At 41.1% G+C, this 18422-nt stretch overlaps 1 protein-coding gene across 1 annotated transcript in view; it reads right to left on the bottom strand.

Moving 5' to 3' along the window:
- The window catches only part of dmrt3a (doublesex and mab-3 related transcription factor 3a), a 36025-nt gene extending 20426 nt beyond the window's left edge, over window positions 1-15599 (bottom strand). Inside the window, exon 1 of the mRNA XM_085984301.1 lies at window positions 14555-15599. Coding sequence (XP_085840427.1) covers window positions 14555-14933 — 379 coding nt within the window. The 5' untranslated portion in view covers window positions 14934-15599. The remainder of the gene's footprint in view (window positions 1-14554) is intronic.
- Window positions 15600-18422: the final 2823 nt, after the last annotated feature.

Consider the following 18422-nt stretch of genomic DNA (forward strand, 5'->3'; position numbering starts at 1 on the left):
AATATGCCAAAAAAAGTTACTCACAAACAATCCTCACTTTTAAAGCAGGCCATGAGGCGAAGTGTGTCTTTGACAAGTGCAACCTGTTTACAGATGTCTCTCATTTACTTCTCAGGAATGTTATACTCAATCAGCAGCTAAGTAGACTGGAGCCCACTTAAATTTTTGCTTAAGATTGCTGGTCCAGGAACTTTTTGACAGTGATGAAATTCAAATCATCTGTCTCTGGTTGAAAGCTTAATACCCAACCACTGGACCACACAAGCCCTTGTCAACATGTGATAGTTACCACTCAATTTGACAACATTGGCTTTAACAGCCAGTCTTAAGTAACATCTGATATGTTATATCATCAATTTCAGCATTATCTCCTCTACAATCTTTTGTGTAGGTTTTTTTATAGAAACATAGAAGATAGGAGCAGGAGTAGGCCATTCGGCCCCTCGAGCCTGCTCCGCCATTCAATGAGATCATGGCTGATCATCCAAACTCAGTACCCCGTACCTGCCTTCTCCCCATATCCCTTGATACCTTTAGCTCTAAGAAATATATCTAACTCCTTCTTGAAAATATTTAAAGACTTGGCCTCAACCGCCTTCTGTGGTAGAGAATTCCACAGGTTCACCACTCTCTGGGTGAAGAAATTCTTCCTCATCTCTGCTCTAAATGGCTTACCCCTTATCCTTAGACTATGACCCCTGGTTCTGGACTCTCTGACCATCGGGAACATTCTACCTGCATCTAGTTTTTCCAGACATGTCAGAATTTTATAAGTTCCGATGAGATCCCCTCTCATTCTTCTAAACTCCAGCGAGTATAAGCCCAATCGACCCAATCTCTCCTCATACGTCATTCCTGCCATCCCATGGATCAGCCTTGTGAATCTTCGCTGAACTCCTTCCATGGCAAGAACATCCTTCCTCAGATAAGGCGACCAAAACTGCACACAGTACTCAAGGTGTGGTCTCACCAAGGCCCTGTACAACTGCAGCAGGACATCCTTGCTCCTGTACTCAAACCCTTTCACTATGAAGGCCAACATACCATTTGCTTTCTTCACCGCCTGCTGCACCTGCATGCTTACCTTCAGCGACTGGTGCACAAGGACACCCAGGTCTCGTTGCACTTCCCCTTCTCCCAATCTATTGCCATTCAGATAATAATCTGCCTTTCTGTTTTTGACACCAAAGTGGATAACCTCGCATTTATCCACGTTATATTGCATCTGCCACGCTTCTGCCCAATCACCCAACCTGTCCAAATCATACTGGAGTTTCTCGGTATCCTCCTTGCAGCACACACGCCCACCCAGCTTTGTGTCATCTGCAAACTTGGAGATATTACATCTAGTTCCCTTATCTAGATCATTAATGTATATTGTGAATAGCTGGGGTCCAAGGACCGATCCCTGCGGTACCCCACTAGTCACTGCCTGCCACTCGGAAAAAGACCCGTTAATTCCTACTCTCTGCTTTCTGTCCACCAACCAGTTCTCTATCCAAGTCAATACCTTGCCCCCAATCCCATGTGCCTTAACTTTACACGCTAATCTCTTATGCGGGACCTTATCGAAAGCCTTTTGAAAGTCCAAATACACCACATCCACAGGTTCTCCCTTATCTATTTTCCCAGTTACATCCTCAAAAAATTCCAGTAGATTAGTCAAGCACGATTTACCTTTTGTAAATCCATGTTGACTTTGTCCGATCCTGTCACTGTTTTCCAAGTGCTCAGCTATTACATCCTTTATAATGGATTCTAGCATTTTCCCCACTACCGATGTCAGGCTTACCGGTCAGTAATTCCCCGCTTTCTCTCTACCACCCTTTTTGAATAGTGGGGTAACATTAGCTACCCTCCAATCCATGGGTACAGTTCCAGATTCCAGCGAATTTTGGAAGATGATCAGCAATGCATCTACTATTTCTAGGGCCACCTCCTTAAGTAATTAATATCAAAGAACTACAACTTATTTTACATAAAAAAAGTCAAGGACAAGAAAGTCTATCAAAACACGTTCCCTTAATATCCTAACTCTCCCACTATAGCATCCACTTTCATTCTAGATATCTCTAATGTTTCTGCCTGTACGTCAAAAGATTGGCAATTGGTAGATTGTTCCAAATATTTACCACTCTTTAAGCAATAATTTTTTTTCTTTAAAATTATTTATCACTAAATTAGATTTATGTCCCAGTTATACTTTCTTGATTTAATTTGAAGTAATTTTCTGAGTTTAACCTATCTATTCCACTTAATATTTTGTATACTTCAAGACAGTTCCCTCTTAACCATCTACTTTCTGGACTTTATAGCTTAGGTTTAAATAACTTGATCTCACTGGTCATTTCCTTTACAATTGAGAGTAGATTTGTTACTCCACTGCATCCTCTTCTATACTCAAATCTGTTTTATTCAGTATGGTGATTAGAATTGAACGCATTACTCCAAGTGTGATCAGACCAGTGGATTGCACAATCCCAGATTAACCTCCAGAGATACTCCAGTGGTACTGTTCTGGCTATATATCCCAGTATTCTATCTGCTTTTTAAATTGTTTCACCTTGATCAGACATTGAAAGTGCTATCATTCCCAGGTCCTTTTTCCAAGACTCGCTTGTCCAATTCAATCCCTTTCATTGTGTATTTATGAAAGATGTTTTTGACCAATGTGCAATACTTTATGGGATTGAATTTCTGATTGGTTCTCCTGATTTTCCACCATACGTTCATCAGAAGATTGGCAGAACCCCTGGAGAAGTGGCCATTTTTAGCCATTTATGCCATTTCTCTGGGGAGTCTGCCAATCTTCTGCTGAAGTTACAGTGGAACATCAGGAGAACCCAAGTGGAAATTGCAAGTGTACATTGGTATTTGTCTGCTCAGTTGCATTGCCAACCTAAATATTTTGCTGAATACTGCACTCCCTATGTTGGTACTATTAACAACCCACGACCTCTTCCACCTAGAAGGACAAGGGCAGCAGGTGCATGGGAACACCACCACCTCCAAGTTCCCCTCCAAGTCACACACCATCCTGACTTAGTCCTTCATTGTCGCTGGTTCAAAGTCCTGGAACTCCCTACCTAACAGCACTGTGGGACTACCTTCACCACACGGACTGCAGCGGTTCAAGAAGGCAGCTCACCACCACCTTCTCAAGGGCAACTAGGTTTGGGCAATAAACGCTGGCCTTGCCAGCAAAGCCCAGATCCCATAAGTGAATTAAAAAAAAGTTTACATTTACTTTTACTATCCTGGTCATTAATGCAGAATAGAAACAACAGGTATCCAAGCAGTGACCAGGGACTCCAGTCAACACCCACTTCCAGACTATCATCACCCCTCCCACTAGTACTCCTATTTTGAACTAATTTATTATCTGGTTCTATATTCTACCTACCCTGGATTTCTGTGGTCTTAGCTTACTGTGAAGAGTGTTATAATGGAACTTTGACAAAAGCTTTCTGAAAGTCCTGATAAAAGTTGCACCACCTGCTTCATTTGTAATATACTCTCAACAGTCAAGGAGGTTTATCAGCCAGGACCTTCCCCTTCCAAATCTGTACTGTAATTATAACAAAAACTACATGTTATACTTGCCTATATTCTGCTAGTATTAAAAAATGGGGATAAACATGGTAATAAAATAGAAATAGTAAATATTATTGTTGTATCATGTGACTACCAGGATGGTAGAAAAGAAACTAGATGGGCTTTTGTCTTTTTTCATATTGCAATTCCTATGTTCTGAATAAAATTGCTTGTGTCTGTCATATACATTGAGCCTGATGTAAGCATCAAATTTGTTATTTACATTATGAATGTCATGTCATTGGTAAATTTTCTTCACCCTCCTTTGTTAACAGTATTTTAATTCACCAATTTTACAAAATCTTTCTTCCTTTTAAATTTCCACCCATATCACATTCCACTAAGAAAAATTCTTGACAATACAGTGATCATGACAGTTCCTCACTTTTTCCAATCTACATCCCTAAAAGTAAAATTATCGCATAATATATTTTAAAAATCAGAAATTTACCTATTAGCTCCAAGAACTCCCCTTTCCTTAAATAGCATGAAGCACCCCATCAGGCCTCTAAATATCCTGGTTTCCGATTGCACATTCCCCTCATATTTCACGTTTCCTACTCAGCCAGCTGATTCTGCATATTCAGTAGTGTAATATAATTTTTCATGTAAAAAAATGTGCCTGCACAGAACTCAGCCTCTAATGTAAATGACTGAAATTCTCAGTAGCCACAGCATGGTATTCAGGGACCCTTCTATTCCTACCTATCTGAATACAGCCAGTGCATCTCAGCAATTGCCTGTATTCCCTTCCCTGCACCTTCACCTCTGGAGTCCCCCAAGGATCTATTCTTGGCTCCCTCTTTCACCTCATATCCATGCTGACCCTTGGCAACATCATGCACTGGCAAGGGGCCAGCTTTCATATGTGTGCTGATGATACCCAGTTCCACTTTACTTAACCAACTGACAACCTCCATATTGTCAGACTGCTTGTCTGATATCAAGTCTTGGATGAGTCACAAATTTATCCAGCTCAATATTAGGAAGACTGAAGTCAATGTCTTCACCCCACCACAAACTCTATTCTATTGTCATTAACTCCATCTCCCTCCCCAGCTACTTTCTCAGTTTGAACCAAATCATTTGTAGTCTTGGCATCCAGTTCAACCCTGAATTGAGCTTTAAACCCTACTTTCTTTCTATCACTAAGGCAGCTTATTTCCACCTCCGCTGACCTACACTTGCTCCCCATCACCCATCATCTTCAGCCCCTGGCATTGTCTCTTTTCCCTTGTTACCGATCTCTCTCCTTGGCTACTTTCCCAAGTTGACAATATTAGTATTCTGTTCGCCCTGACTTGCACCTTAAATGCCATATTATGCCCATTAGCAAGATTACTTATTTCTGCCTCTGCAATATTGAGCTGAAGGAACTTATGACTCATCCAAGACTCAATAGAAGATAAATTAACATTGGCCTGGATTTTGCGGTCAGTGGCGAAGGGACAGCGCTCACTGCTGACCTTGAGGAAAGCTGCACACAAAGATTTAGCGGGCTCTGTGGCGTTGATTTCCCCTATTCCAACGTCAGTTTCAATCTGGCACCATCTATAGGGAATCTCTAGTGTCCAGGAACAGTAAAGTCATCAAGCAGGCTGAGCAGCCAATCAGATTGAAGAATTTTCACAGACAGCAAATGAGGAAGTAAAAAGCACTGATTATCATTCACCTTTTTAACAGAGAGTGAAATAAATATTGGGAAGTACACATGGGATTAAGGCAGAAATTAAAATATCATAAACTAATTTTAAAAAATATATATATATTTATTATTTTTAAAATCTATGGAATTTTTATCATGGAATGGAGGAAATGACACTCCACACTTATAAAGTTAGTTTTTCAGGGCCAGAGAGGTTGTTCAGCAGTAATTATGACATAGTACGCCATTATCAGTTACACCTCATTCAACAAGGCTTGACTTTTTCCATTTTTTTACAATGAGAATAACGTGTAAAAAGTTGAAGTTCACGTCAAATCACTGATTCTGTGTTGATTGCGTCTGCGAAGACTGCAACAGCGCACTCTGTGGAGGAGCAGGGTATCACTGACAGCAACTTCAGGATTTCCGTGTTTAACTGCGCATGTGTGGATACCAGATGTTGCTGTCAGTTTTACACAGTAATGACAGCAAGCGCTAACTGTTACACCATCATTACAACCACAAATTCTGAGCCATTATCTTATTTTTAAGATAGTTATATTTTATGAAAGAATTGTGTATTGAAGAAAGTTTTAGGTTAGTTTTTCCTCTGGACAGCCTTTAATACATTGAACACTATAGTGAAAGTTGCATCGGAAATGCAACACTCTGTTTTAGACTATATGTTCCAGTCATTTCCCAGCTGAGAGAGAGGCTTCTTGGGTTTAGGTTAAATGGTTCTCCTGATTGTTCAATGCCACCATAATGAATTATAATAATCTGCTTTATGTGTCTAACTAGGGATATAAATTTAAAATCCTCATCCTCAGCTATAAATTTCATCATGGCCTTGCAACAACCTATCTCCACAATCTCCTGCAACCCTATATCCCCTACCAAATGCTCCATTCCTGACTCCATCCTTCTGTGCATCTATCCTAATTTTCCTCATCATTGGTTGCACAGTCTTCAGCCATCTCTGACTACTTTTGAGCTAGTTGAAATGAAATATACTGGACAACTATTGGGTTGGATTTTAATGGCCTTTGGGCTACCAAGTACCAGAAAGTCTAGCAACACTGATTTCATCAATTGTTTAGGCTGGAGAACAGGAAGAGAGAGATGGACAATCAGATGTTGTTGGGAGAGGGGGAGCAGAGAGAGAGAGATCTTCTGGGGTATCTGACTCGGGGAGTTGGAGATAAAGAGGTATCCTGTTGGGGTGAGAGAAAAAAGAGTGAGACCTTATATGGAATGTAGAGAAAAGGGGAGAAAGCATTTATTGAGCAGGAAACATGTAGGAAGTGGAGAGGAAGAACCTGTTGAAGTACAAATGCTATTGAAGAAGGGAGAGAGGAAAGAAAGACATCTTGTTGGGAGGGAGGGGATGTGGAAGAGTTGGTTGCATATAGGTTTAGCAGACTCTCATTATAAACAGTGCATCTTCAAATTATGATGAGCAATGCCATGGGAGATTCACCAGCATATTGCAATCAAGGCCATTGGTTTGTGCTGGATAAGTTAAATGTCACCTTTGATACTGGGGATTTGGAGGTTTTTAGGGATTACATTGCACAATTCTGTTCATTTTTCTGTGAAAGCTCCAAACCCAAGGTTCTGATCATAGAGAATAATGGCTACCAACAAAATGCAGTTATTGAGTCATGGGCATTGAGATGATGCACTTGTGTGTAAGAGTAGTATCAAATATGTAGCATTTGTTAATAATTAATAGCACCAAACCTAGAATCTAAATTTAGAATCTAACATTAGAACAAGGAATTTTACCTGAAGTTAGTAATTGTTGAACAATTAAGCAGATTATCCGATTTTAATAAACTACCACCTAATATAAATTAATATTGGTTCATGGAGATATCTCTGTCCTAAAACCTTCTTGAGGCTCCTTCTCAAAGTCTAGAATAACAAGCTGTTAACTGAGTAGTCACATTGCGCAAGATGGAGTCACGGAAGGCATTTTTGATCGGAAAGGTAAGTGCCCCGATGCACCATTATAACATTTAGATAAATTAACATTATTTTATGTTTAACTGAACCAGTGAGAGTCGCCACGGTAATGCAACATTCTGGGTCAGATCATATGATCCAGTCATTTCTTAGTTAGCTGAGAGGCTCCTCTGGCTCTAGTTAATGGATACTCCTGAGAAATTATAATAATCAGTTTTATGTGCTTAACTAGAATTACAATGTAGCAATGTGTGAAAATGTTTTAAAATATAAGATGAAAATTTTGTGTCATTGCTTGAATTCAGAAAAGAGTCTATTTTCAAACAGATGGTGGTCCTTCCTTTAGAAAATAACTACAAGTCCACAAAATGAAACAGATTTTTTGAAGTAGACAAACGCGTTTGCTCAAGGGTATATTCAATGCACTGACGAAAATGGTATAGGAATGTACAAGTTCTGTGCTATGATCAAAGCAGTGGGACCAGGAGCCCACATATTAATTTCATTTTTATTTCTCTGTTTTATACCGTGGAGGAACATTCTGATTGCGTCTGTGGCAATTGTGACTGAAACTGAGACCTCTCACAAATTTCTTCTTCTTTAAAACGCATTATGTTTCCTTGAATTTGTTTCCTTATATAACATCATTTTCCACTGGGATATTTGATATTACATGCTTCACACTGCCTGTTTTAATCTTTATTCTTGTTTTTCATTTTGGGAATTATTTTAATAATCTGTTGTTTGTTTTAGCATTTATCGTTACCGCAGCCCATGTTTCTCTTTCAGACTGTGAGTTTCCATCATTTTCTACTTTAGTGCTACTGGTGTCATGAACTTGAATATAAGTGAGACGGCAATTGTGTTTAACGTGATAAGCTTGTTCCATTTAGAGCAGTATTTAGATATGTTTTAAACTACAACTTTACACAAAGCGTAGTTTAACTGTATTTAGAAATATGTCTGATATAGTTATACCGTTTGAAAAAAAAATCAAAGCACTTGCATGTTACTATTTTGTTTTTAAAATCAATTCAGGTAGAGAAATTTCTGAATGCGTTTTACTTGACTTTTGATTCCCGAACCTATTTCCCGTGTCCAAGGGAGATCATTATAGCTCCTTCTATAATATGTACCGCTTTCGAAAATGTAAACGCAGGGGAAAAAATCATTTAAAAAACAAAATAGAACTGAAATGGGTAATGGCTGGGTACGAGAGGAAGACTGGCCGATAAAACCAGAGGGAGGCTCAGTAATGTTTGGGAGTGGGAGATGTGGAAAAATATGGGGTTATTTTGGCAATCTTTAACAAAAAGAGATACTGCCTTTAAACCTGGCTAAAGTTGCGCTTGGAACAATCCCTATGACCTTGAATTTCCATGGAGAAATGCAACATTTACGAATCAGTGTCGAAAACGCCAGAGCCGTTGTGATTGATGACGATTTACTCCTCTCTCTGGGAAGCTGTTAGGAGAAGTGCTGACTGGATGGCAAGGCGCACTACATCAATGCAGATGTGACTGTATTTCCTAAGAACTCGCCTGTTGCTTGGTAACATTTCAGTGTTCTTTGACCTTTTCTGAAGAAGTTATTGTTGTCCCAATTCGATTGAATCAGCTCTCGTCTGATTGCTGTAATTTGTTAAGAGTCTTGCATTAAAGCGCGATTATTAATCATCTGTTAAATCCAATACTGTGCCAGTCGCCTCATCTATTTTCACATTGAGGTTTTAAAGTCTGCCAGCTGTAATCGCGGCAGTGTTTCTTTTTTAAATAAAGTGCTTTTTGGAGCCATCAATAAATCCCCCACCCCAACAGCTAGCGCCATACCATAATCAATTTACAGATCTTTATTTATGTATCTATAATTCAACATTTTAAACTTCTAAAAAAAGCTCTGCATAATCGCAATGCAACATTCTGCAGCAGGTTAGAAGAGCTTTTTCTGTAGCGAATTAAATTGTGTTACAAATCTCTCCCCCGCCCAGTCGTTGGAACATAAATTGATGAAGAATCGTCGTTTTCTGTTTTATTCACGACACTGGCTCCTTTACAATTGCGTTAATATTATAAGAACAACGCTGGACGGTAACGTCTTATGGAAACAACGTGCTTAATCGTTTAGAAACAGCACTTGTCCTGGCCAAGGAACACATATATTGCACCTTATTACATTCTTGACTATTTGATTGGTTAGGAACCTTTCCGCAGTTATTAATATTGTGCCTAGAGAAACAGATGGTAGAAGGCGTTTGAATCTGAAAAATCGCTGGTTACGATGCAAATTTAAATGTATGTTTTGAAAACATAGCAATCTATGAGTGTCGGCTGTTATTTTAAATGCCGTGTGCGACTTTAAGATAGTGCAGTTTAACGTAAGACCTGCTCGTTCCTAAATGTCAGAGAATACATCACAGTGACTGTGAAATTATTTGTATTAAATTTCCTCCCTTGTGGCAGTTCTGGGTATAAAGATTTCTGGCATTAATAAATTGTATTTTCCAAATCCCGCAACCAGTAGGTTTTCTACAAGCTTCCGATTTCCATCCTGTGCCTCCCATTGCTGCAAAACTCCTCGCCTTGTGGCGAGGGTCTGTTTAATATTTCTTAAATACCACAAAATAGGGGGCGGTGTGAACACAGAAGGTTTGTTTTATTATTGCTTGGTTAAATAAAACATATTATCTATTAGCTAACAGACCACAATGAACGCTGCCAGCTCTATTCATTCTCCATTTACACGGTAACAATAGAATTTATTTCAAACAAATCAGAGATTTAGATGTTTAAAAAGTGTATCATGCCCTGCCGGATAATGATATTATATAAGTAATGATCTCCAAGAATCACACTTTAATGCGATGAAGTCCGCTCTATGGAGTTCTTCAATAACCGACTCTTTACTCTTTTACTGTTATGTTCACATCTTATCGCCTTGACTGAAACTAAAACGGCCCAGTCCAACTCCCTAATGGGTTACTGCAGATCTAATTGTATAATTAGCATAGGTAAAGACACTACAGTAAAATTATATCTGAAATAGCTAAGAAAATGATCACAGCATTATAGCAAATGACTAATAATTAAATTAGTTAAACGAATGCAGCTTGTGGAAAGGTGGATTAATCTAACGCATAATGAAACCAATAAATAAACAACACAAACTACGCTTACTGAACTATTCTAACTTTAGAACAAGTCTTGCATTTTCTGGAGTGTAAACGAAATTTATTAGTAAACTAAAATATTTGGATGAATTTGTTCGTTTAAATATGTTTTAGTAGCTGAAACAAAATTAAACACTAAAAGATCTAACATAACCCGTGATAGGCAGAGCACAACAGAGCTGGGATCGTATTGAAGCTGTTGTTTTATTCATTCCGTTATCGTTTTGTGATTAATATATATTTAACATGTGTGTATAAAATGTGTTTCCGAAACAAAACAGCGCCGGGGCTCAATGACGAAAAGAACAGATTACCAGCAGCAGTAACTGTGACATCGCTAGCGCGGTGTGCAGTGTATTTACTGGAAATATAACGACGGCTCTGCTAAGAAGCCAAGCCCCATATACAGATAAACCAATATGGTTAAGGACTATTCTACTTAGCTTAATAAACATGTTTAAAGAGGCAGTCTCGCTGTGAAGAATCATTTAAAAATCGTTTAAAAAGAATTATGATTAATTAGAACACGAATTATTCTGCAGATGTTTCTTTAATGTGTTTAATTAAACAGTGAGTGTTGATGGCATATTGGGAACTGGCCCAATAACCTGTACCCATTGAAATGAATAACTGGTTGAAGTAAGAATTTAACAGCCAATGAAGTACCTTTGATGTGCAGTTGCTGTTGTACTGTATCGAAACGCGGTGGCAAACAGCAAATTCCCACAAACAGCAATGAGATAATGATCCGATATTCTGTTTTAGTGTGGGATAACCATTTACCAGGACACCTAGGGGAACTCCCCTGCTCTTCTTCCGATAGTGTCCCCTGAAAAGGCAGATGGGGCGGGCCACCATTTAATGTCTCATTGGAAAGGGGGCACCGTGCAGCGCTCCTTCAGCACTGAGCTGGAGTATCAGCCTAGCATTTGTGCTCAAGTCTCTGGAGTGGGATTTGAACCCACAAACTCCTCACTCAGAGGCTGGAGTGCTAACACTGAGCCTCAGCTGACGCAAAATAACCTGGGTTAACTCGCCCATTTTAATTGCGTTTTCTTTATCCGTCACTCTTACAGTTTCGGCATAATGCCCTCAACACAATTGATAGACACCAAGAAAGAAAGAGGCTATTTAATGTTAGTTATAATTATTTTAACTATTTGATTTTAAACCGATATTCGTAAACAAATGTCCTCTTTAAACGGAAGTACTATTCGTAGAATCGCATTTTAAACATTACCTTTACGAATAATTTAGTACTAAATGTAATAATTTGAGATGGAACTAGTGCAGTGTTGTCCGGTGCACCCTCCCCGTTAGGTTAGATTCCACTTGAATGATACAGCTGTGATATCATTTACAGAAAGGCTGGTTTCAAAGTCCTTCCACAGTTCTGAAAGCTTTGCATAGAGGTTAATACTAGTATTAATATCATGATCATATCCAATACAAATGCACAGCAACTGGCATTGTTATTCGTGTTACCGCCTGTGAGACTATTTTAAAAAGTATCAGCCATTACAAGTCTCTCGGTCTAAATCAGCTCTGATGGTTACGTCATGCTACGACCTGCTCTAGTATAAAATCGGTGATGATGAATTTCAAATGATATTAAAGAGTTTTTTTTATTTCAGTGCTGCACGTGATGTGTGGAATAGTTGGGCGTTGGGCTGAGTATCCGGTTCGAGCTCCGGTTTGCACAGCCTCGCCTTGTCTATCGGAGCGCGGTCATGGAAACCAAGTTCAAATTCGACCGAATGCAAAGCGCTTGGCTGTGCCGGACCCTGGTAATAATGCTCGGTGTTTCCACTGTACACACAGTTCTTCCGATAGCAAACAGAGCTTCGCCTGAGTCTTGGACATTTTCCTATACATGTGGTTCATTTACAGGAAACCCCTGTTTACTTGAAATCGTCAAATTACTCATCCGTTAAACGTATTTGTTTTGTAAGTAACCAATACCGCAGGAGTTTTAAAACCAGCTGCTCGGTAAAACAATCAAACCGAATACAAATGTCGATTGTTTCGCTGAATCCATGTTTTGCAAGTTTCCGTGTTACTTACCAGGTTGCAGGTGAAAAGGTCACGATTTCTTGTTTTCACCCTCCATTCTGACTGCGTTAAGCCTGTCTGGGCAGCTGGCCCAAGTTTAACCATTCAGTTCTGAGGAAGGGTCATCGACCTGAAACGTTAGCTCTGTTTCTCTCTCCACAGATGCTGCCTGACCTGCTGAGTATTTCCAGCATTTTCTGTTTTTAATTAACCATTTGTAGGTTACTGTCGGAAAGAGTACTTGTAGAGGTGCTGGAGTCTGCAGCCAAACGTCAACACCGGCTTGGAAACATCCCTTACTTTACTGTACAAAAAGAAAATACTGCAGATGCTGGAAATCTGAAATAAAAACAGAAAATGCTGGAGATACTCAGCAGGTCAGGCAGCATCTGTGAAGAGAGAAACAGAGTTAATGTTTCAGGTCGATGACCTTTCGTCACGAAGGGTCATCGACCTGAAACCATTCTCTCTTCACAGATGCTGCCTGACCTGCTGAGTATCTCCAGCATTTTCTGTTTTTATTCCTTACTTTACTGTCCCGGGATCAGCTGAGAGAGCAGAAGATGGGTAAAGTCTCCTGCCCTTCTCCAAATAAATAAAATTACCAGCATGAATTAAAATAACTCACTTTATTTACATCCAAACTCGAAGTTCTACTCTGCCAACGAAACATGCCAGCGGATTCTTTTGTTTCTTTAATCTTTATTGTGTATAAAATAATTTCCGTGATAAGCTGATTTATACAAATATTCCACCTTCAACACACGCTAATATTAAAGATAATTTGGCGGGTTTCCAATCGCACATTTCCCCCGTTCCACTGATCCCTTTCGAGTGGGTCCCGGAGGTTATTTCTTTCGCCTGCTGAGTATTTCGGGCCGTTCAAATAATCGAGCAGAAAGTAAAGCGCCGTCAGCAGCAGAGTTAAAGAGATCTTACTTGTTAGCAAAGGTTGCTTCAGTAAAAAATCACAAGCTAAATAGAAAATGAACTCGGATGAAATCTACGGGGAGGCTATGCATTAAAGGGACTGTTCAAGAAGTGGCCGTCATACTTCTCCAAGCGCGTCAATGTTAGTTTAGAAATCTCCTCTAACTAAATCCTCCAGCGGTGACGGCTGTAATACATGAGTTCTTATTAAAAACGATGAAGTCTGCAGACTGGAAGCTGATTGAGAGTCCAACGAGGACGGTATAGATATAGATGCCGGCATAACATAGCTACAACCAGAGAAACCTTTCTTCCTTTAATTGTCTCTGAATGGAACAGGAGGGAGTTTGCAGTAAAGCACTGAACTTAAAAAATCATCCACCTGATCCTCTGCGGTTTGAAGTGATATCTACCTTTCATAACTTTGCCATTAGGAAGTTCAGGTCTGTATTTGTGAAACTTCAGCCGGAATCCCCGTTTCCACCCTGTGCAGATGTCATTAAACTACAACTGTACCTCAAGTATACACTGTCGGGGTTTGTAATCACATCACTGCGAAGCAATAAGATTAACCGGCCCAGGACATAGCAAACCCCTTCGTTGTTAGATATCATAAATGTTCGTATCATGCATACGTTTTGAACATGGAATGAATTCGCTTGGTAAATTATTCGTAATGAGTAACTGGTTATTTTTAAAAAATTATAAATGAAAGGCGTTTACATGAAGAAGGTTCGCGACCACATCAGTCTAAAAAAGATGGCAAAGCAACGAGAGGAAAGCTGTTTTTCGTCAGATTTTCCCTTATTTTGTCTAGTAATAAGTCACAGTATTCAGTTCTCTGAGCCCTGAGTCTCATCATTTTAGGATTATTTTTAGAAGTAAATATGTCAATCAGAACTATTAAAAACATGTTGTACTGGTTAGACAGATAAATCTATCCGTCCTTTCAGTAACGCTGCTTGCTGTGTGTTCATTCCTAAGGCCGAGCCCGTTACAGATCACACATCTAACCCCGCGACACCCACAGCATCCATTCTATTTCTACGATTCTTTCTGCGGTAGAATTGAGCCGATGTCAAAATTTGACAAAGGTGGAAGAGATCCTATTTTTTAGAGAGAGAAAAAATCAATCCGGCTTTTAAATCGCATTCCTTTGGATTGGTGCCTGAATTGAGATTTGAAGTACGATCGCTTACCGGCCCTGGGCTCCTGGAGGCTGTCGGGCTGCTCGGGCTCCCCGCCTTTGGGTTGAGGGTGGCGGGGCTCGGCGGTGACAGGAGCGGGTGCCATCCCCTGCACGGCTCGGATGCTGTCCGGGATCAGGCTACCAATGCACTCGTTGGCCTGCTGCCGCCGGAGGGCCACCTGGGCCGCCATCACCCGCTGCCTCTCGATGATCAGGATGCACTTCTCGCAGGTACAGTCCTTGAAGCGGCAGTAGCGCTTGTGACCCTTGAGCCAGGACAGGACGCCGTGGTTCCGGCAGCGGGCGCACTTGGGGGTCCTTTGGAGAGGGGGTCGGGGCTGGGACACCGGGCCGGCCATGTACATGTAGGGAGATCCGTACGCGTTCATCTCTCACATGGACAAGCGATGCTGCAGGTGGCTTCAGAAGGAAGGGCGCTTTCTTTCAGCGGGCTTGTTGCATTGATAGAAGATCCGGCCAAGGGAGCTCAGCCTTTCATGCACCTCGCAACTGCATCGAGAGGAGTGAATCGGCAGAGCCGTTGGCTATAGCTATCTTTTCAGATAACCTGGAGGAGAGACCGCGATCAGGGCTGGATCGATGCTGTTCCAGCGACATCCGACCTCCAGGCGTTTACATCAGCAAGAAGAATCTCGCACACTGACTCAATCGATGAGACGGCGAGCGGAGAGCCGCATGCGCTTGCAATTACACCAGAGGGACACACACGGGCAAGGAATCGCCGAGATTTAGACCAGAGCCACCTTTCACACAACTTGAATTACATCAGAGCGAGATGGAGACAGAGACTTAAATTGGTAAATTTGCAACCCACTTCCATGGCCATTGTAGTCACCTTGTTCCGTGTCACACCTCAGTCATTCCCACCTCTCGGACAGATGCTTTCTTTTGAAAGGGTCGGCAGTCACAACTGGAGGAGGGAGCGAGGGGAGGACGCTGCTCCTTACTCCCTCTCAAGTGAAGGCTCACAATACAGCATCCATCACTGAGGTGCGCCCGACACCGAGCCCTGCCTCCCACGCCACATGGAACTGGAAGCAGTTCACTGAGAAATGGTGCACTTCTCGCCACTTCCAATTCTTGCCAGCTCACACTGCCTTTTCCCACCTGATTTCACGCTCCCGATGTCAAATCCTGTTCATTCGTTTATGGACACAATGGTTTCACACACTCTGTCCACGTCCAGTTATCTCGAAGACAACTTTAGCTTGTCTGTGAATGCAAGGGTGGCGCTTGCTGTCATTGCCATCGGCCCCTATTAATTGGTTTGACACTGAGAATAATCCTAATTTCAATAGAATTCAACAGCATAGCCGATCTATCAGTTTGTGCCAGGTATTCTGATCAATTCGCTGCTTTCAATGTACCGCGTGTATACGCTTGCCTTTTGCTTTGGTGCAGATTACGTTAAAATGTATAGAAGTAATGCTCCGTTTAAAATGTAAATTTAAGTTCCAAATTGTTTGCACACTCGCAGTGACAGTCCCTGCAAAAATGCTGTGGTGTTTCCTCTTTCCTTGAGTGTTTTCCGGATGAAAACTCCATCCCCTCTGATTGGAATTATATTAACCTGCAGTAACTATATTATTATCACTCTCGCTCCTTTTTGTCATTTTTAAGTATGTCAAGCATGATGTAATATTGAAAGGACTTGTCATACAATATCCTCACATATGCTTGAAAAAAATATTCAATACTATATCGAACACTGAAATCTGATTGCTGGATGTCCTTCCATGAAGCCACAATGTACGCTGGGAGTAAAGGATGATCTGGCCAAAGAAAGGAAACATAGAAACATAGAAACATAGAAGATAGGAGCAGGAGTAGGCCATTTGGCCCTTCGAGCCTGCTCCACCATTCAATGAGATCATGGCTGATCATCCAAATTCAGTACCCTGTCCCTGCCTTCTCCCCATATCACTTGATCTCTTTAGCCTTAAGAAATATATCCAACTCTTTCTTGAATATATTTAATGAACTGGCGTCCACCGCCCTCTGTGGCAGAGAATTCCACAGGTTCACCACTCTCTGGGTGAAGAAATTCCTCCTCATTTCAGTCCTAAATGGCTTACCCCTTATCCTTAGATTATGACCCCAGGTTCTGGACTCCCCGGCCATCAGAAACATTCTTCCTGCATCTAGTCTGTCCAGGCCTGAAAGAATTTTATAGGTTTCGATGAGATCCCCTCTCAATCTTCTAAACGCCAGTGAGTATAAGCCCAATCGACACAATCTCTCCGCATACGTCATTCCTGCCATGCCAGGTATCAGCCTGGTGAATCTTCGCTGCACTCCTTCCATGGCAAGAACGTCCTTCCTCAGGTAAGGCGACCAAAACTGCACACAATACTCAAGGTGTGGTCTCACCAAGGCTCTGTACAACTGTAGCAAGACATCCTTGTTCCTGTACTCGAACCCTCTCGCTACGAAGGCCAACATACCATTTGCCTTCTTAACTGCCTGCTGCACCTGCATGCTTACCTTCAGCGACTGGTGCACAAAAACACCCAGGTCTCTTTGCACTTCCCCTTCTCCCAATCTATTGCCATTCAAATAATAATCTGCCTTCCCGTTTTTGCCACCAAAGTGGATAACCTCACATTTATCCACATTATAGTGCATTTGCCATGTTTCTGCCCAATCACCCAACCTGTCCAAATCGTACTGGAGTTTCACGACATCCTCCTCACAGCTTACCCTCCCACCCAGCTTTGTGTCGTCTGCAAATTTGGAGATACTACATCCAATTCCCTCATCCAGATCATTAATATATATTGTGAACAGCTGGGGTCCTAGGACCGATCCTTGCGGTACCCCACCAGTCACTGCCTGCCACTCGGAAAACGACCCGTTTATTCCAACTCTTTGCTTTCTGTCCGCCAACCAGTTCTCTATCCAAGTCAGTACCTTGCCCCCAATCCCATGTGCTTTAATTTTGCACACTAATCTCTTATGTGGGACCTTATCAAAAGCCTTCTGAAAGTCCAAATACACCACATCCACTGGTTCTCCCTTATCTATTTTACCAGTTACATCCTCAAAAAATTCCAGTAGATTAGTCAAGCATGATTTACCTTTTGTAAATCCATGTTGACTTTGCCCGATCCTGTCACTGCTTTCCAAGTGCTCTGCTATTACATCTTTTATAATGGACTCCAGCATTTTCCCCACTACCGATGTCAGGCTTACCGGTCTATAATTGCCCGCTTTTTCTCTACCACCTTTTTTGAATAGTGGGGTAACATTAGCTACCCTCCAATCCATGGGTACTGTTCCAGAGTCTATCGAGTTCTGGGAGATGACCAGCAATGCATCTGCTATTTCTAGGGCCACTTCCTTAAGTACCCTGGGATGTAGATTATCAGGCCCTGGGGATTTATCGGCCTTCAGTCCCATCAATTTTCCTAACACCATTTCCCTACAAATACTGATTTCTTTCAGTTCCACCCTTTCATCAGACCCTATGTTCCCCGGCATCTCTGGGAGGTTATTTGTGTCCTCTTTTGTGAAGACAGAACCAAAGTATGTATTTAGTTGGTCTGTCATTTCTTTGTTTCCCATTATAAATTCCCCTGATTCTGACTGTAAGGGACCTGTGCTTGACTTCACCAATCTTTTTATCTTCACATATCTATAAAAGATTTTACAGTCAGTTTTTATGTTCCCTGCAAGCTTACTCTCATATTCTATTTTCCCTTTCTTAATTAATCCCTTTGTCCTCCTTTGTAGAATCCTAAACTGCTCCCAATCCTCAGGGTTATTGCTTTTTCTGGCCAATTTATATGTCCTCTCCTTGGATCTTATGCTATCCCTAATTTCCCTTGTTGAGTCACCTTTTTTGTTTTATTTTTATG

The sequence above is a fragment of the Somniosus microcephalus genome, chromosome 1, assembly GCF_052327205.1.
Source record: "Somniosus microcephalus isolate GS21.2 chromosome 1, FLI_Smic_1.0, whole genome shotgun sequence".
Lineage (NCBI taxonomy): Eukaryota > Metazoa > Chordata > Chondrichthyes > Squaliformes > Somniosidae > Somniosus > Somniosus microcephalus.